At 42.4% G+C, this 23,666-nt stretch overlaps 1 protein-coding gene across 3 annotated transcripts in view; it reads right to left on the bottom strand.

The window, feature by feature from the left end:
* Positions 1–306: 306 nt before the first annotated feature.
* The window catches only part of cacna1ia (calcium voltage-gated channel subunit alpha1 Ia), a 64,721-nt gene continuing 41,361 nt past the window's right edge, over positions 307–23,666 (bottom strand). The window contains exons 26-35 of one of the 3 annotated variants that reach the window (XM_058652608.1): positions 21,976–22,109; positions 21,446–21,516; positions 18,146–18,224; positions 16,720–16,841; positions 14,905–15,366; positions 11,841–11,990; positions 7,549–7,686; positions 5,501–5,717; positions 4,549–4,691; positions 307–4,232 (exon numbers count right to left, since the gene is read on the bottom strand). In XM_058652608.1, coding sequence (XP_058508591.1) covers positions 3,513–4,232; positions 4,549–4,691; positions 5,501–5,717; positions 7,549–7,686; positions 11,841–11,990; positions 14,905–15,366; positions 16,720–16,841; positions 18,146–18,224; positions 21,446–21,516; positions 21,976–22,109 — 2,236 coding nt within the window. In that variant the 3' untranslated portion in view covers positions 307–3,512. The remainder of the gene's footprint in view (positions 4,233–4,548; positions 4,692–5,500; positions 5,718–7,548; positions 7,687–11,840; positions 11,991–14,904; positions 15,367–16,719; positions 16,842–18,145; positions 18,225–21,445; positions 21,517–21,975; positions 22,110–23,666) is intronic. The other 2 variants (XM_058652609.1, XM_058652610.1) reach the window with 2 other exon arrangements.

The raw sequence follows: 23,666 nt of genomic DNA, 5'->3' as shown, positions 1-23,666 counted from the left end.
TCCCGCAATATCTCACAGCTGCAGTCTCTCACGCTGTTGGCTTTACTCAGTCCAGCTGTCGACATCAACTCTGTAGCCCCCCCCCCCCCCTCCTTTTAAAGCTTAAAACTCTCCTGACTTCTCCTGCTGTCACAACAGATACTCTTTTAAATGTACGTCTAAAGTTGAAGACTGAACGGAACCGCAGCCTCTTGCTTACCCAAAGTTCTCTTGACATAAAGGACGTAATAAAAAACTTTATTTTTTTTTGTGGGGATCACTTTAGTGGTTTCACATCAGCAGTCAAATAAACACTGAATCGACACCTTTGACTTTGTACAATTTTATGAAATACATACTAGTGATATAATCATGGTCACCGGCAGCAATGCACACATGCAGATCAGCATACAAAGATATGTACAAATGTGAATTGTACACTCTTAAGGTGTGTTCAGGCCAAATGCAAAGCCAATCTCGGAGGCAGCATGACAGCGTACTAATTAAATGTGGGCGTGCACACAGGAATGGTCAAGGTAACGTGTCCACACACACACACACACACACACACGCATTACAAATGCTGAAACGTAGAATATAACGTGATCTTTGCTGACGAGGAGGGAGAATGTCAAACCATGACTCGGAGCTGTAACGCACACATACTGTACAAAGGCATAATCTGCTCACACACACACACATTTGATGCATTGTTAGCTCAAAGGTGTGTTCGGCTGTTTTGTAACATATAAACCGGGGGCACAGAAACACTCCCACTATCAAAGTTGTGCAAACAAGAGGGAAATTAGCTTTGCATTCAGCCTGAGCACACCCTTACACCCAAATTTTTACAAGTGGTTTTTACCCCCCGACCTGAGTTGAATAATCTCATTTATTCACGTTGTCCAAATACAGTCCATCTCTGTGCCGAGATGGCAGAAGTGCTATTTGACTGGTTCTAAGTTCAGACAAGTAGATGCAAAAACAGACAGTAATGATTACTGTTGTATTCTGAGGAGATAAAAATCACGTTGACATCATTTACTCAGGGCATACACATAGAACATTTATTGCTGTGTAGTCAAGCTTTAACCTTTGATGCCATGTTCACTGACACAAGGATTTGTCTCGCAAAGATAAAATGACACATCTTTGAAACTTAAACAGCCCTTGGTTGCTTTATATTTCCCCTCTTCGTCGTTTTCTCTCCAGGTTTCTTCACCAACAAACGGGACACAGAAAAACGCCATTCGCTTTCCCTAAAACCATAAACACAAACTCTCTCTCTCTCACACACACACACACAACTGTCATTTATCATGATAAAAGATAATGCTCAGATTTCCTCTCATCACCTACATTAAAGAAAAGTAAGGTAATGATCAAAATACAACAGTCTAACTCTAGAAATTAAGCTTACAGATGAGCTTCCCCTCTTGGATAGAGTAATTAAATGGCAGAAGCCAAAAAATATGTTTGCATTAAAAGATGCAAAGCTTTGTTCACTTGTTCACTGTCAGGTGTGATACCAAAATATAGTGTAAAGGTTGCTACAGTATACTGGATGTGTAAAGAGGAAAAAGGAAGAGAAGATGGGTGCACTGTCATCAAACAAACAAACAAACAAAAAAAAAAACATGCTGTATTGCAATCCAGGAACCATGCTCAAGGAACACTAACGTGTCCATAATCGATATGTTGTGGTGTAAGTCTAAAATTAAAGCTTTGATAGAGAGATGGTTTACACCGTTTGTGTGTGGTTTTAGCGTAGGAGGCTAAAAAGCAAATAAATGTCCCTGTGTGCAGCAAGCAATGTCTGTGAGCTAAGTGAGGGCTGAGTGAATATGGCTGTTCCCATCTGTGGTTGACAAAAAAATAAATAAATCCACAAGGAACCAATGTTCCCCAAAGAGAAATGTGCTGGAGGGAACAATCACTTCAGCGCATCAAGTCTGTTTGAAATTTTTTGCTTAGTTGTTCTATACACCGTCTACATCTTAAAAAATGTTAGAAAACTGGAAGCCACTAGCAGACAAGAAAGTCCTAGAAAACAAGTCAAAGAGACCAGATGGGTTAAATTAAATTGGGACAAAGTAATGGCAACATTTGCACGTGCCTATTCTCTTTTTTCTACAAAAATAGTGGAATAGAAATCACAAGTTTATCACCTAACATTGACATCTTGATACACTTTTGTATATGGATAAAAATCTTGGTTAAATGCAAATCCATCATGCAGTCAAAGTCCCTTGCAAATGGTTGTGTCCATTCACCTTAAATCCTTGCTGAGAGGAAGAGGCATTAAAAAGGAGTGTGCTCAAAGTCTCACTTTATCATCCAGCTGCGAACCAGGATCTGGTGCACACCAGACTGCATCGCTGAGTCTTCTGATGAGGATTCTAACGCGCCATCCAACCTTGCTCTTTTTCATACTCATTTCTTCATGTTTGAGTGCGTAAGAGACACTGAAGATAGAAGGGAGAAATTAACCAATTTCAAGAACCACTCCATGCACGGCGATACCTACGCAATTTTCCTTTTCATTTTCAGCTGCCACTCAAGACCGAGGTGACAGAGGCACAAAGCTTTGATCAGTCAATACCTATCTCTTCTTTTTTTTTTCTTTTTTTTAAAAAATAAAATAAAATAAAAACAAGATAATACAGACGTATGGTGAAATGATAATAATGATTTAATTCATGCCTTGGATACCTGAGGCATTGCACTCACACACATGCACACGCACTATGAGCACACTCATGAACTCTCCTCCACCTCACATTTTACTCTGATCTCAGCAGAAGGTCCTGTGCCGGAGTGAGTAGGACCTGTTGTTTCCGTCTGCCAGGGCAGATGGACATTAGATCCGCTTTCTGCTTTCCCAGCAAAACAGATGACCTGCCCTCTTTTTTTTCTGAGCCTTATTTCCGACGTATTCCGCCCTATCTGCGCCCCTGCCTGCATACTTGCTGCACTGCTTCTGAGACATAAATCAAAACAGTCTCTCTTGGCGTGAATAGACATTTCACTTTGGGTACTTCTATTTTTGCTTTTTTGAACCTCAGACAACTCGAGCCGACACAGAGGAGATGAAAGTACAGCAGAACAACAAAAAGACTTTTCTTCCTCGATCTTTTCTTCGAGCTTGAAGCTCTCCTTGTCTCTGCTCCTGAGACCTCCCTAAAATGAATGGGCCTCCTGGTGATGTGAGCAGAACCTTCCACATTGCCCTCTACAGGTACAGACTTTTAAGAGTGTTGTGAGACCCCGCGGTCCTCTCTCGGGCCTTAATTCAGCAGGCCACCGTCTCATGAGCACACCATGACCAAAACCACTCCCCTAGGTAGCATAAAAGTGCACATGGGCTTGTCACAAATGTATAGACAGGGGTTGTACAGGCGAAGATGAGGGTTTGGTTCTGGAATACAGGGCATCATCGAGCCTGTCTCTCGCTGATGGGAGCAGAGAGAGCAAGAGGGACAGCAGTGGGTTTAGATCCAAGGAATGGAGAGACAAAGGGTAAACAGTGGGTTTCATCTGTTTTCTCGACAAGGCCCAAATGTTGTTTGGCTTGAGCTCTTCCCCTTTGATCCTTGCTCTCCATCTTTTTTCTCCACTCTTCCATCTCCTCTTCTCTTATCGACTAATACCCCTGTCCAGGGGTTGGCCAGTAAGCCCTGGGAGTCCATAAGCTCGAGGCCCAGAACCTCTCTGCGACCCTCCTTGCCCCGGGATGACAGCAACATCCCGCCTTTGTCCAGGCTGCCTGTGCTGTTGCACTTCTTGACTGCTCCCGCTGCATACACCAGAGAGCTGGGTGACAGCAGTGATGTCAGTGACAAGCTGCTTAGTGTCTCTGACAAGTGTTCACTGTTGCCCGCTTGGCTTGAGCCACAACCACCGAGAGACGATCCGATGACTATACCCAGGTCCTCATCTGAAGGGTCAATAGAGTCCTCATGGGTGTAACCTGGGCTTGTGCTACCTCTCCCACTGCTCTGACTCCGCTGATGGCCCCTGATGGCCTGAAGAGTTAGAGCCGGCGAGGGGCTGCACCTTGGTCTCGGGGTCTGCACTGATGAGGTAAGAATGGTCTTCTCTTTAGGCAGTGGGCACACAGGTGGCAAGGGAGCTGTCGGCAACTCCAAGTTTTGTGGCGGAGAGACGCTGAAGCTCAGTCCCTCTTCCAGGGTGGTTTGGAGGCTGCCTTCAGAGCTGCCTGTGGCAAGGGATGAGTCACTATGGGAGGGGTACTGAAGAGGCACAGGAGAAAAGGGAGTGGTAAAAGAAAGAAGCACATGAGTCCAACCAAGAAAAACACTAAATCTACATTGCTGGTTACAGAACAGTTTTTGTATATACACATTTATTATCACCTATTTCTCGTCTAGGTAAGTCACTTTTGCTTAAAGGTCCAGGCTTTATGAGGAATGATGTGAAGGACTATTGCTTAGACCTATCTGCTATGAGCTCAACATCAAGTCTACACCTCAATGTAATATCACCGCTGTTGTTTAGTTGTGTCCAGTTTTCCAGTGTTTTGCCCTTCTGCAGTGTTCTGCCCCCTACCTGTGTACAGAGCATCTTGCTATGGCCTCCTGGGGAGCGGAGTGAAGCCCAGGAGGCTGGAGAGGTCAGTCTAAGTCCTCTTGTCAGCCTCAGGCTCCGACTCCGAGGTGCTGGGATGACTGCTCCTGCAGGGTGGAAGAACTCTGCAGGCAGATGGGAGAGATAGGAAATGCCACTGGCTCCTGTTTGTCGTTCTTTGTTTCTTTCCTTCTTTCCTTGTGGCTGTTCCTGGACACACCACCTCGAGGAGCGAATACATGCTCTCCATTTCTATCCTGATATCAGTTTTTCTCGATTGTTTCCTCTGATCTAGTCTTTTTTGCATGAGGATGTCTTTTCATGTCAAAAAGTGCTTCTCCTTCTTATTCTTTTCTACATTTTAAGGACCTAAAGAAAATGTATAGTTAGTTTCAACAATCCATCACCTAACTGGTGTTTATGTTGTGGCTGATCAAAGTATCTTGACCCACCATTTTATACGGCTTTCTATTCTACAGTTTGATCCTTTTTGGCTGCTGACAAATGTTGCATTATTAGCCTTTAAAGATGAACTAATTATTTTTGACAGTATAGGAAGGTCAGACAACACGCGACACTAGAGAGGCATGCTCTGAAAACAGTCATCGGTCATTGGCTGAACTGTGAGTGTGAATACTGCAGCAGTTTACATGTCAAAGTGTAAATAGTTCACCACTCTGAAGCTAATGTGCTGACATTTTTATTCTACCTCAGCTCATCTGCTCAAGAGAGGGTACAATTTCACTTTTTTGATTATAAAGACTTTTTATAATCAAATGATTTGATTATTGTGTGTCAGACAGACCAGAACAATACATCATGTTTAATGTTAGTAGAGTTCGTACAAACAACAAATTAAAACTACAGTATTGATATGTTTCTTTGAAAATGCGCCTGGCAACACAGCCAGCATGACTTTTCTATATTTACTCACCTGGGCTGCAGTGAGGTGAGCACACAGGCGGTTGATGTGTCTGCAGCTCCATCTCCTGTAGCGTCGTTTCCATCTCAACACCAGTGCAGAGGGCACTGCAGGACTGGCCCAGCCCCTGCACCAGGCTTTGCACCACTGTCTGAGTCTGGTGGCCTCCTATATGACTTCCCCCACCCCTGGCTTCTTCAGAGCTGCGAGAGTCACTGCTGCAGCTTTTCTGGAAGAAAGCAGATTATTTGACATTGGAGAGAACGTCTTGATCTTCCAGGGCACATGAATGTGTGATATTTTCCTATTTTTCCTTTTTTTTTTAAAAGCAGTAAATCAGATATGTGGACGTTGGTTACAAAATTGTGTTTTTAAACATTCTTTGACTTTCATAGTCACAGGTGTAGCTTGGGTGCGTGTGACATATCTTAACATAAGACATTCGGTGAAGTGACAACTCCTGCTTCAGCTAAAACCAGATGGGAATGAATAAAGCAAAGAGTAGACCCTCAGGCATCCAGCAGATATCAAACATGGCCTCTAATTCACCTCATCCCTCAGGCTTAGTACTCGTGAAGGGGTGAGAACTGACTATGAGCCACAACAGCCTGGTATTGTCATGTTAATCTTATACAGTACATTGTACCAATACATGTTTGGTTATGCATTTCTTAGTGTATGTGTGTGTGTGTGTGTGTGTGTGTGTGTGTGTGTGTGTGTGTGTGTGACAGCTGCAAAAGCAGGAGGCAAGCAGCAGATTATGGCAGAAGTTTGTTTGGACTGCACAATCATCGAGTGCTCGCACGGTTGCTTTTCTGACCGAGAAATTCTCACCTAATCCCTAACCTTAGTTGCCCTCTCACCTCCTACCTCTCCCTCTCTCTCCGCCCCCCTCTTTCTTCCCCATCCTCTAATGAGCCGCTTCAGATATGCATGGTAGGCTTATCTGGATATCTACAACCAAGGACCATTACCCCATTACAAAGACGGGTGAATGATAAGGTATGGGGATACAAGGGTTATGGAAAGGTGCAGTAAATGCTTGCAATTAAAAGAGGGGTAAGAGAAGCAGATAAATGCAAAAAAAAAGGGCTGAATAGGTGCAAGAGAGGAAGGCTTGATGGCCACACAGGGTTTCAACTACAGAGAATATGGTGGAAAGATTTATTAATGAGAAGGTCTGTGGTGGGAAGAGAGTGTGGAATCTTCAAAGACAAGGCAGTTACCACCGATACAGCGAGAGGAGATAATGTGGATTTTGGAGGCCAGGATTGATGTCTATATTCCACATGAGATCTTACAGCATAGCCATTAAAACATTTTACAATGGTAATTTGTTTTCAGCATTGAGTAGAAAAAAAAAATAACATCAGTGAGCCTCTGCCAACATTTCTGGTGCTCATCCTCTTTGGGGAGGTAGAAATACAAAGTGCCAGAGCATTGTTACATTACATGTCATTTAGCAGACGCTTTTATCCAAAGCGACTTACAAGGGAATTGAGTACAACCTGCCAGGGGTGGAGTTGAACTTGCGACCATGAGGTCTTTGCACACAGGGTCTTAACCACACAGGCAGTCTTAACCACTGAGCCACTCCACCCCCGTTGTGCATGTCAAATACAAATTGGAGCCCACACTAGAAGTTAAACGATGACTTTGTGGTACAACTAGCACTGCAGTGGTCAGTGGACTTCTGTTTCTCTAAAGATGTTTTTACAGAAGACAGATCTGCTTGTAAATTCTGTGTAAAGATTACAACACTGGCATTTCTAACTCCAAGTAAAATCTAAATCTGTGCGTCTTGCACGGGATTATCGGGCTGAACACTCACATCCATATTTCGTGTGTGTAAGGTGTGCAATAGAGGAGTCATGCTGCACTTTAACAACAACATTCCCGTCTGCAATGACAGGACAACCTTGTAAATCACAAATACTACAAACACACCTTTTTATTCCCAAACAATGTCCCCACTGTAATTTTGGTCTTACAAAAAACAAGTGCTCCCATGGAGTTTTCAACGATGTACTTACTAGTCCCACTTCAGTGTGCATGCTCACCTTGCCTTCCTGTGCCAGGAGCTGGTAGGCAGTATGTTCATCCAGGCTGAGGTCGTCTGGTAGGGCAGGGGATGAGGACTTGTCTGACAGTTGCTCTGATTTTAGTGATGCCTGTTCAATCTCTGCCATCTTGATCTGCTGCAAGGAAGCGAGCTCAGTTATTCACGTCTCAGGCAGCATTTTACACTTCCCGGAAAAATTCATCGAACTAATAGAACATGATTGCGACTTTGGCACGAATCTGAAGACGTAACATTTAATCATGCATCTGTCTTGAGCATGTGTTGTATGACTTGTTTGTTCCAACAGTTTGCCTTGTAGGCCATGATGAGCTACACAGAGAGATAGGTGAAACCTCGGCCAAGCCTCGACATGCGTCACCAGATGCTGACAATTCAAAGTGGCCAAAATGCTCTGTCACCTGCCTGTAAAGAAAGCAGGGTGAGAGATTTCACAAAGGAATAGCATTTCTTTGTCATCATAGTCTGAACAAATGTTTCCCAGAGCCACAGACATATATAAATAAGAGGTAAGACATCGATATGTGGACTAAAAGAGTGTCTCAAACACAAATATACATTGATATGGTTTTTTTTTTCTGGTAATAGCCTCTCCAACTCTCCCATACAGTAATTCTAATAAGACAATATTAGTAAACACTGAATGAGTGGGAAATGACAGTGAATGAATCCAACAGTTATTATCTCCCTCTGCCATTTGTTCACATACATCGGTTCCAGCTAAGTTTATTTCATCGCTGCTGCAGGTTAGTCTGCCCATATGGCTCCTGAAGTGGGTTTGAATTATCACTGCATGAATCCCCTGTAAGCTGAAGCTTCTCGGCTAACAATCCTATCACCACCTCTCTATGCAGCACATTTTTGTGCACAATTTCAAAAGGCAACGGCGAGCTGGAGTGCAACTTCAGAGATCTGTGCGCGCGCCGATGTGCCGAAGCAGCGCCACATCAATGAATGGCTGCAGAGAGTGAAATTAAAAAGGGTACTGAAATAGGGCCCAGTGAAATGCTATGGAGTGAGGCCTAGTAGCGATATATTAACATGTGCCAGTAGATGAGAAAGGGAAGGAGGTTCATACAGGGAAGATTCATGGCTTATATGCAGCAATAAATTACCACTGCCCGTGCCCCAAAGGGGGAGGAGAAAGAAAGGAAAGAGAGACAGAGAGAGAGAGGGATACAAAGTGAGAGTGGGTAAAGTAAGAGAGCAAAGCCGAGGCAAAATAATGCAAATCTTACACTTAAGGCAACACATAGCAGTTATTCTGTTTTATACGAATACGTCAGTCCCCACTTTTACTGCTACATTATGTGGCAGCTCCATCATTGCCGACTTTCTCTGTGTCTCTAAAGTACAGTGTAAATAACCTCCCTACCAGTCATTGGTTGGTATATTTAACAACAGGTAATGGTCACGTCACAGTGGGTGCAGGAGAAGTTGCTACACAGTGGCTTCGGTATATCTGCAGCAATACTGAAGGTTGTTCACAAACAAGATAAGGAACTCGGGCAAGAACCTATTAAAAAATGCCCACTCCAGCGTCAGCAGTTAGGCACCGCTTGCAGGGAGGCAATGAGAGGGGAAGATTTTGTGACCGGGTAAGAAAATACTGTAAGAATGAGCAGCTAATATCTCACGGCCATATCAAATTCCTCCATGGTCCTAATCAGGACATAGTCCGCATATGCAGTCATTCACGCAACAGCAATAATGTTAGAGTTGTCATAAGTGCACACAAAAAAAGTCAGTGAAAGTGAATTTAACTTTTGCCTGCAACCTATCCCTATAAACACCGTTAGTGAACACAGGAACCTAGGGAGCAACGGTGGTTAGGTACCTTGCTCAGGGGCACCTCAGCCCTTGTACTGTCCCAGGATTCAAACTGACAACCCTCTGGCTTCAAGCTCAATTCCCCAGTTGGTCAATTCTACTTAGTCACCGGCGGCTGGATTAGTTGTGTTTCTGCCCGAAAAACAGTTGCCAGCAACAGTCAGTGGTTGCATGTTTGAACAAAGGAACTGGCCTCGTCTGTCTCATACTGGAGTAGGTCCTACGTTCTTATTATTAAGCAGTCACTTGATTAATGTCCTTACACACACACACACACACACACACACACAATAACGCTTCACATACAGCAAAGGTCATCTGCATCAAACCCACACAATGTGAGAAGGGGATCAGAACACAGGATCGGATACTGTAATTCAGAGACAGAGCGAGTGATCACCCAAAGAGCAGAGGGACCACTGGGGGGTGGGGGGCGGAGGCATGTAAAAGAAGAGCAGGAAAGATTGATGATTTGACAGCATCTGTAGACAAGCAGAAAGCACGACTGACAGGTGAGGAGGTGCGGAGCCCATTTATTGCTTCTTCTGTACTGACCCACTGCACTTTCTCATAGTGATGGACATCACTGACACAGGACGGTGGATTTGTTAGTAAGGGCTTTATGCAATATCTCTAGTGTAAAAAAGGGAGGGGCATGTCATAAAACTCATCAATCCACATTTCTGTGAATGTTGATCACATGTGTTGATATTGTTTTTAATTAAGGGCTGACGTTCTCTATTATACTGCATCATAATAGCCCATGGGGGTTGAGAAAGCATGGGGGTTGAGAAACATTTTTCATCCGGACTACACGTATTGTATGTGTGTAAAAGATGAGTGTCCCTGATGCAAATGTGCATGCATGCAAGCTGGTCATGGTGTGTGTGTGTGTGTGTCTTTTTAACCAAACACACACACACACACAATAGTAATAAAGTGTTAAGTTTCTTGGTATTTCTATTTCTACATATTTGTAAAATGACTTGCATTCAGTATGAAATTATTTCAAACTGGACCTTCAGGTTCATTTCTCTGCAGCACATAGGGACATTTTTTACCAATCATCTTAAGACTGCCATGACACAGCTCTTCGAACGTTAACCAAAGAGGAAGCTGAGAGTGATGTTTTTGGGGAAGCAGATGATGAGGATGAGGAAATTCCTTTAGTGTTTTTTGGAGACTGTTGAGCAGGAAGAGAGTGGAGAACGAAAGGTGGCTTGCGCTTCACTATGATGGAGATGATGCATTTGAAAGGTGTGTCATGCTGGGAAGGGGTGGAGCATCAAAAGGATGATTCAGATCTGTAAAAAAAAGTGGCCTCTCAAATACAATAGGAAGCGGCTCCTTTGATTTTATTAAACATTTCATGCAAGATATACTGTATGAGATTGATTTTTATGTCAGGGGCCTTTAGTGGATCATTCCCGACTGACCCAAGCACATCAGAAAGTTGAACCATGACCAACATTTGCTCCAGCAGAAATAAAAGTTTTTAAAATATCACCCTCTTATCTCTACCAGGAACGAGCAGAGCTGCAGAGGTGTCAGTCCAGGTCTAACAGGTGACTCCACGTTTTCTTCCCCCTTTCTTCCTACTTTTCCAGTTTCTCTGTCATTGTGTTCCCAGTGCATGTGCTGCCAGCTTGTCAGATGCCGTTTTTATAAGAAATGTATATATCCTCTGCCCCGACATCAAATCTCATCCTGCCGAGCCTTCCTTTCCTGCTGCTTTAAATCTCCCAGCCCTGCTCCACCTGCCATCGGCCTCTTTGCTCTGCTGCTCATTTTCCCGCACACTTGTCATTCATCTCGCAGCGTTCACCCCAGCCTTATCAGCCGGAATTTTCCAACCCGAGCCTGTCCTCATCTTCCGTGTCCAAACAATCATAATTTGAAACACCGCGCTAACCTTCTAGCAATATCCAGCGGGCGGTGCTGGCCCTGCGTCTTGTGTCTACTGAGCCGAGTTTGCAAACGAAATCTAAATGTGGCACCTGTGTGAAACTGCAGGGGCAACAGTGACAACGTGAGCCTCTCACTTCTGTGTCTGCACTGATGTCCTTCCCCGCCACCAGACATAAGGTGTACCAATTTCAATCAGACGATGCAGTCAGTTCTGGCTGTTAAATGGACAACCAAAGATGGTGCAACAATAAGTGAGGATAACTGCAAATTACCCTGCATTTCCCTTTATTTGCTTTAAGGTAAAAGGTAAAATATTTGCCTGACAGTGATCCGGTTAGTTTTGCTTAAGGAGAAAAAAGTGACTACAACACTGACATGATCTCTTACTTTCGGTATAAGAAATAAATAATGCGTGAGTGATTCTGAAATGTTTGATAATGTTTGACAATGTTTGACTGGACACACTACGCCCTGCGTGTTTGCGCACACGTGTACTACATGAATGTGCGTGTTCTTAAGTCGCCGGCATGGTACCTCTTGTGGGTAGCTCTTGCAGTCTTTACAGATGGGCGGTGGGGATGAGTAGTGGTGGAAGACAGAACCAGAAAGGTTGTCGATCATCAGCATCTCCCCCTCTAAGGTATCCTTGATCAGGAGAGACACGCTATCCAGCCATTGGCTTTCCTGGAACATACATTACACACACACACACCCACACACACACACAGACATAACACACACACAAAAAACGGGACGCAGGCCGGCAGACCAGTGTTGCACGGAGGTGCAAAACGTGCACAAAGAACACGCAGGGAAACGCATAGACCATTCAAAGGGTTATAAAAATGCCTGAGTGCACACTTAGGTATGATGTTATATTGACTTATTTATGCACAGTCACACTTTCATGTTCACCCACATGTATGTAGATTTCAAATTTTAAATTAGATTTAATTTTTGATAATCCTTTCAAAAAACATCACAGACACAGCAAACTAGAACAAATCCCCTGATGACTTTGTTGGCCTTCAGAGCCAAACACTGTTCCCCAGTAATGTGACTACAAAACCTCCATTAGCCACGTAAAACATCATTTTACTATCACAGCCTTAAGCCCTGAAAGTGGTGCAATTACGTTTGATATATTACCTCAATTAGGCTGTTCAATACCTTGTTGAAACAATTTAAAATTTAAGCATTTGCTTTGTACTCGGCATGATTAGGATAAAAGCAATTCAGATGAATCAGTCGGCACTTTTGCGTGTGTTAAATGATCCACTCTCGCTTAAATTTCCGATTGGTTTCTTGGAAACCCATCCTGGCAGAAAAATGAACCTGCCCTTTACAATGAATTGTACGCACCGCGCCTGCAGAGCATTCATAACCGTAAAACAATAAATGTATTATTGTGAGCAGATATAGCCCAAAAGACAACGTGGGACGAGGTCCTCAATCCCAACACGAGGCTATTTTTGTGAAGTATTTCTACCGCATTACTTACAGCACTCAGATCAGTTATGCAAACGCACATCTCTGAGTCACACTGTTATACTACAATCACTCGTGGCTCAGATTTTGTAAATGAGTGGGCTGGAAAACGCTGTCCTCCCAGTGTTATAAATGTCCCGACATCATCGAGGATAAACTGACTCGGCCATATCCAGCTCCGTGTGCAAGTGTAGATACTGTACTCTCTCACACGGGCAGTCCAGTCCCAAGACAGTTCACTATGTGTATGTGCAGCATTGATATATAATGTTTGATTGACTGCGGTGGCCTATGTGCTGCCCTCCATTAATAACTGTATTAGTGGACAACAATGGAGCCCATCGACAGGAAATGGAAGTTTGAGAGAGAGGGGAGAGAGAGAGAGAGAGGGAGGTGTGAGAAGAAATTAATTACAGCCTCTATCTGACTGTCACTGACTAATCTATTATCTCTCCTCTCTGACCCCTTCCCCTCGCTTTCTGCGTGTGTGTGTGTGTGTGTGTGTGTTACAAGTCTTTCACCATACAGTCAAAAACGACTTCTTCACTGTGTAATATAGTTGTGGCTGCAACCCTGCATAATTATGTTAATGATTTGTGATCATTATTATTATTAGAAAACTAAATATATTTGAGACAGCACAAAAAAGAAGAAGACTTGTATTTCCATGAATAAACAAATTACAGTCATAGTGCTGTCGCATTTTCCACACTTCTTCAAACAAAGGACCTGTGCTGTGCAGATCCGTTGTATTCAAGGGAATGAGAGGGCGATTGAGTGTGTGTGTGTCTACGTGTGTGTGTGTGTGTGTGTGATAAGCTGCTGCCAGTATGTTCTCTGTGGTCTGCATTAAGTTTCTTTTCTCAGCCAACACTGTTAAAAATGGCTTCATGACGCCAGGTTTAGCTACAAAGGTGAAACTCTTCATGGCAGCCGATGACTCATCCTTATATGTGTCTGCCTAGATATCTTTGTCTATTATTAGTGATTTCGTAATCAGAATGTGTTTGTCTTTGAGGCCCCGAGTAAAAAAAATAAGTGACCATCTACTGCCTGACTGTGAGGTGCATGTAATCAAACTATATTTTCATCAAATTTACCCTGAGCGTGAAAAGCAGCTTGCGTCTCCACTGCTTGCTATGACAACAGTAATAAAAGGAAAAAACACTATTTAAAAATAAAAGCCCTAACCTTGACTTTTATATGTTGAATATCACTTTGACAGTTATTTTGGAAAATACCTAAATTCTAGCTTCACGCTATTAAATTTTAATTGATTTCTTCACACAACTCAATCTACTTCTTTTTCTTCACGCTCCACCCCGAGCTCTGAGGTCTAATAACAGGCTGCTTTTAGAAATCCATGAACACCATTGAACATTTTAAATAAACGCTTTTAAAGAGCCACCTCTTCTCCTTGGCCTTCACTTCGGGATAAAAATAGTCAACCCGGACACTTCTATGTCGTTATTACCATTTTATTATTCTATTATGTCACTATTTTATGGTTTTACTTCTATTTTTTTATTGATTCTATGTTTTATACCTTTTATGTTGCTGTGCCTTTGAATCTGTAAAGCACCTTGGTTGTTTTTTAAATGTGCTCTAGAAATAAAGTTGACTTGATTTGACAATCTGTTCAATGTTTAATCTGCCTTAATCTGCCTCCAACCCAGCCATCATTTTACCAGAAACTGCTGGATATCACTGCTGCTAATTTAAAGGGACACAATGTGGGATTTGTTTACGACAGTTGCAACAAACGATAGCGTTAACAAACTGTGGGGAGAACCCGAGAGCAAATCCTACATTGTGTTACTCTACAGCTCTCAAGTTCCATCAGTTTTAAAGGAGCACAGCAGAGCATTACAGCTAAAACACTGCTGGATTACATCTGGGATTCAATGCAAAAGGATTAGAAATAGTTTTGAATAAATGTGATTTTTTCTTTTATATATATAAACCACAAGAACAGACTGTTCCTGATCCCCCAGATCGGCCTGAGACATCTACTGTAAGCTTACAGACACACATGCCCACGCACATAAACACAATCTCTCTCTCTCTCTCTTTCTCTCTCGTGTTCATGCACAAACATACACATACTCACTTGTGCTGGTGAGTACAAGGTCCGGGTGGAGTTACAGGAGTTGTACTGTCCTTGGTGTGCAGTGGCCACTGAGTGTTGCATCTTCCTCACTCCGTCTCCCTTCTCACCTCGGCCATCTCCTCGCTCCCTGGCTGCTGCCGGGCCTCCAGGTCCTGGTGCGACACTGACTAGTCCTTTCTCGACAACCCCAACCCCACCCCCACAACTGGGGGCACCCATGCAACAGAGGGTGCCCTGGGCCAGCTCCAGCTCAATTTCTGCATCCATCTCCGCCTCCTCTTGGGCCTCCTTGTTGGAGTCGTCCAGGTGCTTCATCAGCACGGCCACCACCACGTTGATGAGCACAAACTGGGCGGTGAGCACGAAGGAGACAAAGTACATGGGCGAGATAAACTGAAGGCTCGGATTGCAGGCATAGTCCACATCGGTTCTGTGGTCTGGTGGGCACTCCCGCAACGTGTCCTGGTGTCATCGAGGCAGATCAGTGAGGAAAGACATTGAGGACAAGGTTGGTCAGGAGGAGATGGAAAAGGCTCATAAGAAAATACAAAAACATATAAGCCACGAGTGGTATTTTATTTTGAAGGTAGAGGAAGTGGATATAATTAATGGAAGACAACACAATCACTGTAATAATGGAAAATATATTGCCATTTCACATAAACGTGACCAAGTTCCTTTTAGTTAATTATATGATAGTTGTAACTCCTGTTAACCAGACTCACTGTGTTTCTGACAAGTTATATTATTGTAAAAACCATAAAACACACAATTGATGTGCTTCTACTTTTTACAGCAGAGTTCAGTCAGAGCAGAACCAAAGTGACAAGTGTTTTCTGGAGGAATTGCACATATGTCATATAAGCTGGGACAACATAAAACAATTTCAGCCACCCGAGCTGAAGATGGTCTTTTATATCTAATTTGGCACGACAGTTACGGCGTGAACATCTTCTTTACTGCCTTCACTCCCTTTCCATCTTGTTTTTTATTATTATTTTTTGCTGTAGTTCTTTCCTTCTTTTAAAGAGGAGAAAGCACAATAACTGGTCAGGGCTTTTAACTCCTTTCCCTTCCTCTAACTGCCACCTTATTACAGATCACTGCAGCTTCCTTTTCTCTCCACTGCCCTCTTACCTATCATCCTCTGCTTTGGTATTTTCTTTCTTCTCTCTCCTCACTGCACGACTAATTATCTGCCTTACCTGCTTCTTACCAAACCAAAGCAGATCTCTCTCTCTCCTGCAGCCCAGGTAGTAATTTGATTGCTAAAATGACAGAGATTTACTCTGGGAGGTAACATCTGCAGCCCACTCTTTTGCTTAATGACTCACTACCATCCACAGCACAGTGTATTCAGTGTGTGCTAAATGGTCCACGCCTGACACGCTGCAGCATAATTCCCATTCCCCTCGCAGCATAGGTGTGCGGGGTAGTGGTCATAGCTGTGCTGGTAGTAAAAGTGTGTACAGGAAATTGGTGTGCTGTGTGTGTGTGTGTGTGTGTGCAGTGAGGCCCATCAGTACGGAAATCTGCACCCACAGTGCTGAGCAAGCACATTTCCATTTCATCAGCAGCCATCAATAGAGCGAAAGATGAGATTCTGACAAACCTGAGTCTCTCTCAGGCGTCTACTTTATTTTCAAAAAAATGCTTTTGAACCTAATTCCGATGTGATGTTTGTTCAATATTCTGCATAATCAGGCCATGGGTTAGTCTGTGCACACTGTGTTATGGAAAACAAAAACAGCATCTCTGCCTCACTTGTTAAAAATGCATTATATCCAGGCAAATAAAAAAATGCCACTGTTTTACCTTCATGATGCCATTCCAGTTGTCGCCCGTGGAGACTTGAAACAATGTAAGGAAAGCCATGCCGAAATTCTCAAAGGTAGCGTGACGACTCATACCCTCACATGGGTAATCTTGATTGCAAACTGAGGATACGAGAAAAGGAGTATAGATAGAGGTTGTTGGATCACAGATGAGACAGAGGAGAGATGATAAGAGACAGAAATGGAACAGAGAGGGAAAGGAAAAGCAGAAGACACTTGTGAATGTGAAAGCTCGGCATTTATTCAATCATTGCTGTTTGAAAATGTGAAGGAATGCACAATTTTTGTCACTAAGCCGCCTGGATGACTGTCCAAACAAGCCAACTTTGTCTGCGCTATGAAATAAATAGCAATGTGAGCAAACACTAGTTGTCTTTGAGCTTACAGCCCAAGATAATCTTTGAAATGGCCTCAAGAAAAGTGACACTTCACCACTAATCTGTTCTTCTGCCAAGCTCCAATGGTATTGTTGCCACTGGCTGCAGCTGCAGCAAAATAGAGAAGAAAGTATATCCTCCGACTTCAGTTTGGGTATTTTAGGACACGATGATTACTGTGGGAATTGGTAGATTCTCTAATGGCTGCCCGATTGCAGGAAAACTGATGAACACGAATACAGGATGAAAAGGAAATGACCTTTTCATGGTAAAGACTAGTGATAGCACTCCGAGAGAAAGGCCATTCAGTTTCACACGATGTCAATACACTCCCTTGTCTCACATGGATGAAGGATGAAATGTTTTGATGAATGATGAAAAACTGAAACATTCACCACATCGTAACCCAACAGATCACAAAGGAGATTTTAGATTTAGGTATTAGTCAGCACTCTACATCCTCATTCCCTCGTCAGTATGGTGATACATTTTGGAAGAATAGTGGTCATTTCTCTTAAATTCAGAGAGTGTAAACACTGTCAAAGGGGACTGAAAGCTAATCTGAGGATTTGTGGTGGACCAAACCTTCTGAGACGCTTTATGTAGGATTTTCTTTTAATTTGCCACCATGCATGTGCAGTATGGTTCAGGGATTAATCCAACTCGTGAAAGAGCTTATGTTCATTGCCACATGATACATGACAGAAACCATTCACACTGAGATCAAAATATAATCCAAATAATTAAAAAAATCTTTATTTTTGTCTCCTTCTTTTTTTAAATCCATCTGGTCTAACAGTTTAGCAACACAGTGTAAACTGACTGGATGCCGTGTGGTGACCACAACACCAGCTATACACCCCGAGTGAGGAACAGGTAAAGGTCTACGACTTTCTGTCATTTATAAGATGACCAATAATAGACTGAATAGACGGCTTATCTGTCAACACTGTTAAAGAGAACACTGTTTACGTAATATTTACATGTTTTATGTGACAAATCACCAAAAGTAGATGTTGTTGAACTTACCTAGTTCTCCAAAAAGCTCTACTCCTAAGGCGGCGTAGATGAAAAACAGCAGCATGAAGAGCAGGCCCAGGTTACCCACCTGCAACACACACACACACACACACACACACACAGGAGCAAGAGAGGATGTTAATAAAACACCAGTAATTCTTAAAAGACTCAAGGTCACCAATACGTTTATAAAACCTGAACTTGAACCAGTCTGGCTCTGAGGTTCACTCAAAACACTGCCATTGCTTCCTGTCCATTTCGGTTGTATACCCCTTTTTTTTCCCCTACATCACATATAATATATTATTGCCATTTTTGCTTTGCCCTTTTGATTTTTCTTGTAGCCCGCTCAGTTATAAAAACCTCCTCAGGAAAAAAATGACTTTAAAGAGACTAAAAACGTGTACTCGCTTGCACTCAATAAAATCATGGATGATAGCCTTGTGCACATTACAGAAAGGACAATGGTTAAAAACAGTAGGATTAAGAACAGAAATTAAAGCGTTGGAGGCAATGGCACCATGTAAAATTTTTAAGGGAGGTTTGTATAAAATCCTCCACTCAGGTCCGGACTCTGTGACCTCACAGAGGGGGCGCTGTCAGTCCAGACTGGAGGATGCTCTTTACACAGTTCCTATATATTGTCTCTTTTGTGACTTTGTGAAGTGTCAGGTTTGTATGATTTATGAGAGAAAGAGAGAGGGGGGGGGGGAGCATCATGTCATATATATGTCATAAACAATGTCACAATGTCACAGAATGCAAACATCAATTGTGACTATGTTTTAAGCGTTGGGCTAATTTATTAAGTCAGTGTCTGATGTACAACACTTTCCTGTGTGCTGATACCAAATCATCCCGCTTCCTGCTTGGTTCTTCCTCCGAGACGTCGATATAACTGAAGCCCTGATGCAGTTGTGAATTTTTTAACAGCCTGCTGTTACCACAACTTTATAGTGATGATACGGCACGGTATAAACACTCAGGGCAAATTCGAATCCCATTACAGGGATTCAGAACCCACTCTCGTGCCGAAAATCTGTACCACTCTGCAAACAATACTGCTTCATTAGTAATGAGGATATGCACTGATGAGATTGCTGAATGGTCAGGATTTCAGGCTAATGAAAATGAATTTCTCTTTTAACATTTAGGTGAACAGCTTGTGTAACTTGTAGCCAAAGAAGGAGCCACACTGCATACCCGCACCCTTCCTGGATAGAAAGAAATAATAACAAATAAAGAAGTCTAGGCAGGAAATGTCGCTTTAAAAAGCTGTCAGAAGGACCGTGGGTGCATTACATAACATGTAAGCAAGACGCTAACTACTACTTTGGTCACCAAATTAGCAGTGTAGTGTATGATAGACTGGGAGAAATCCTTAAAATAGCACTGGGAATTACATCTTATACTCTTATCTCTTATCTTATAACCTTAAGAGGAACAATTGTGTCACTAATACATACAGTATCTGAAGACGATGAAGATGCTCAAGCAAACACATGGACGTGTGTGAATATGACACATACACGGGCATCAAAGAGAGTGGAAACTGTACCGTCATTTGCACAAACTGAGTAATTCAGAACAGCAGCACCATAATATACATAATATACACACACATTATTTTCTTTGATGGCCATATTGCGCCCGTAATTTAGCCTGAGTTTTGTTTTTCATATTCAATTCTTATACAAGTATAGTGTGCGAGTGCATACAAGCTACATATAAATGTAAAATAATAGTATTTGAATTTAAAAATGCTTCCTTCTTGTTGTTAAGTCAACAATAATTCAGTGATATTCCCCTTTATAATACAAATCATTTAAAATTACCGAGCTGTTTGTTTAAGTAAGTGGTGAAGCATTATATTAAATCCTGTGATGTATTATAGCAGCGTGTCATTATTTCTATGCCTTGACTGAAAGTAATGTTTTTCGTTCAATCCCTTTTTTCCCCCACTTATATCTTGATTGGTTGCAATGTCAGTTAGAACATTAAAGTCCTATGGGATGGAACAAATCACACCTCAGATTGAATATTTCCCCAGGTGTAACATGCTCTTTTTAAGGACCTGAATATACACACACACATATATGTATAAATATATATATATATATGTATACACTGTCAGAGACCTCCTGGAACTGTTTAATTAGCCCAAGTTTTAATTACCTCACTCGGTGCCCTCGGGATGGAGCAAAGGGCTCAGTGTTAATGAGAGGGGGATCAATAGAAAAGAAAGACAAGGAAACTGTTCTCTCTCTCTCACCTCGGCCATCTCTCGTTCACCATACCACATGTTTACCTGTGTGTGTGTCTGTGTGCGTGTGTGCATGTGCACAAATGAGATGATCACAGAAGACTTAATTGTTATATAAATAGCATCACTAAATATACCTAATTATACACTATGTATGTACAATGGACTGGCGACCCGTCCGAGGTGTACGCTGCTTTTGGCCATATGGCAGCTGGGACTGGCCCCCGGTGGTAGAGAATGAATGAATATATATGCTGTGTAAGATAACTTTGCCTGTGTTTTGTTGTCACCTATTTTGTTAATCTGGTCATTCACAACACCATCCTACAAAGCCTACAGAGGATACCTCCATTTAGTAAGAACAGCGAGCAAAAACAACTTTACCGTGAGCGCTCTCCATGGTACTGGACAATTTTGACAGTAGGAAAAGCACATGTGTAAATAATTTAGCTGCTTGGATGTTGTACAAACCGAAGTGCTGTACATGTCCATTGTATCACTATCAATGTTACCCAGAACACTTGTGGAGTTTCCTCTCTGAGATGACTTTCTGAAGCAGGCAAAAAGGTCAGCCGATCAGTGTCAATATTTAGCAGAATCAAAGCAACAATAACATCAAACACTTCTGTCAAGGGCAACTACGGCAACAGATGACAAAAACACAACAGCAACAGTTAGAGACTCTGTCCCCTCCACAGGGCAGCGGTGAACGTATCATACTATCAGAAGTAAGAATCAGAAAGTCCGATCATGAGACACAGCAGAGAAAAAAAACCTGATAAGAACATCCTGGTTACTGACTGAGATTATGTGTGTGTGTGTATTTGTTACCTCTTTAGGACCTTTTCTGGTCCACCTACCTCACCAGGGCCAGTAGTCCTCATGCAGACCAAACCTGGTCCTATTAAGGCAAAACCTAATTTATGTGGAACTGATTAAGTTTAGGGCTTAATCAGTTTGGATTAAGGGTCAGGTATAGGCTTTGTTTGGGTTGTCTGAACAAATGGAGTGTGTGTGTGTGTGCGCGTGTGTGGGTGTGTGTGTACCTGAGGCAGGGCTTGAACGACTGTATCCAACAGGGCTCGCATTCCTGTCGCCATCTTCAGCAGCTTCAGCACTGTGTGTGTGTTTTTGTGAGAGAGAGAGAGAGAGAGAGATAGTTTAAGTGAGGGCATTTAAGGGGAAATCCCTCGAGTTCAATTACAGACTAAATGAGAAACATTAAACTGTGGAAAGGTCAGTTGTTAATTTAACACACACACACACACACACACACACACTTAAACACACATGTTTGTGCAGCATTGGCTGCATGTTACTTAGCCCCTTACACTAACCTTAACCATCACAACTAAATGTCTACCCCCTTTGTGGTCCTCACAAAAATACACATAAAAGACCACACACGTGCACAAGTCCTGTACTTCCTGTAAATACTCTCAGTGAAATTGAATATTGATTTGGTCAAATGTGTGTTGGAATAAAACTGATAAACAAACATCACACACCAATGTGCTGTTGCATTGCAGCTAATGTCTCAGTGGTTTTGTGTGTGTGTGTGTGTGTGTGAATATACCTCGTGCTATTCTCAGTACTCTCATGATCCTGATGATCGTGGGGTTGATGGGCAGAGCAGCACTGATCTCAATCTCCTCCAGGGTGATGCCCATCACTGACAGCAGCACAATGGCCAGGTCCAACTGGTTCCATCTGGCAATTAAGAACACATGATGGAGCGATCACGTAATACAATACATACACACAATCTTGTATTTACAGGGGCTCTACTTACCTGGGTGCCATAAGACTACCATGGTGTAAAACCACTCACTTTTCAACAACGTACTTTAACGATGATCAAATGAACAGATTTTGAACTGAACAAGAACAACATGATTTTCTCTGCGTGCAGGTTTTCTGACTCATGTGTCTACTGACTGTCTCCATGTAACATGTGTTTAGGGGCATCAGTAAATTCTCGCTAGAGAAAATAGAAAGTAAACGGTATGAGTCACAGCAAAAGAACATCTGATCTGAGATTGCACTGCATCTGGACACTACTAGTTGTTCATTAACCACTCTACTCTACAACAGTTCATGTGATCCTAGTTTGCTTTTTGTTCCAGGTTCATTTATCTCTATATTTACCTCTAAAACAACAACTTCATTCACAACTTAAATATAATTCAAGTACAAAAGAATCTACAGGTCAAATGTGTGCTGGATGTATATCCCTTCTTCACGCTCAGGCTCAGAAGGTTTGGCCTGGCACACATACTGCATGCAAAACTTTAAGTAAAAATGCAGTTCTCGTGGTGGCAGTGTGTTTGTGTGTTATACCTGCTACTCTAATAACCCAGTTGTAAAGCTGGCTCACAAGTCTCCCCCAGATTATAAATCACTCTATGTACAATGACTGCTCACAGCTGCTGCTGACACGACATAAAAGGAGACAAAGTGCTGGCTGATAACTGTGTAATAAATTCGGTCTATATCCGTCCATCTAATTCTCATTCCATCACTTTTTTTTGTCCATTTCACCTTTTTTTTTTAAATCTTTGATCAGTCCAGCTTCCCCTCAAATATATTATCCGTCTCTTTCCTGTGAGCCTCTCCCTCCCTCCCTCCCTTCCTTCCTTCCTTCCTTCCCTATTACTGTTTATCCTCATCCTCCCTCCCTCCTCCTTCAATTCACTGACCAAAATAAGTCAATGACATTAAACTACCATCAGTGTAATATAAGCTCCTAAATCTTTGTCTGCCTTTGATTAGTCATCACTTGGCCCTGACACGAGTCTCATCACTGCGCACATTTAAGTGAGTGACAAATTGATTAATCTGGGCCCCGAGTGAATGAACGTGGAAGTGAGCAGACCAGTGCAGAGGTGTGAGTCCTGCAGAGGTTAGACAGATTTTGTTTCCTCAATGGGGCAATCGGTTACTACATCCTGACAATAACACACAGTACATCACATAACAGCACAACTGGACATGCTGGTTATTGTATGTGTTGAAACACTCGACAGCTGGTGGAATGGCAATATGGATATCTGGGAGAAAATTGCAATCTCTTGCTTCTTTAAAGAAGACATTTCCTTTTGTATTGACAGCAGTGATGATTTGTGGTAATTGTCACAAAATCAGTATTTGACCCATTTTTTTTGGTTTAGACAGTGTGATAACAGAAGAGAACACACATCAGAGCCAGCTCAATTATTTAAAAATATTTCATAATCCTCTTTATCGTTGAAAGTGTGACTCTGTGTT

This window comes from Solea solea, chromosome 16 (genome assembly GCF_958295425.1).
Source record: "Solea solea chromosome 16, fSolSol10.1, whole genome shotgun sequence".
Classification (NCBI taxonomy): Eukaryota; Metazoa; Chordata; class Actinopteri; order Pleuronectiformes; family Soleidae; genus Solea; species Solea solea.
The sequence above is the reverse complement of the archived record's forward strand: the minus strand, read 5'-3'. Positions and strand labels throughout refer to the sequence as shown.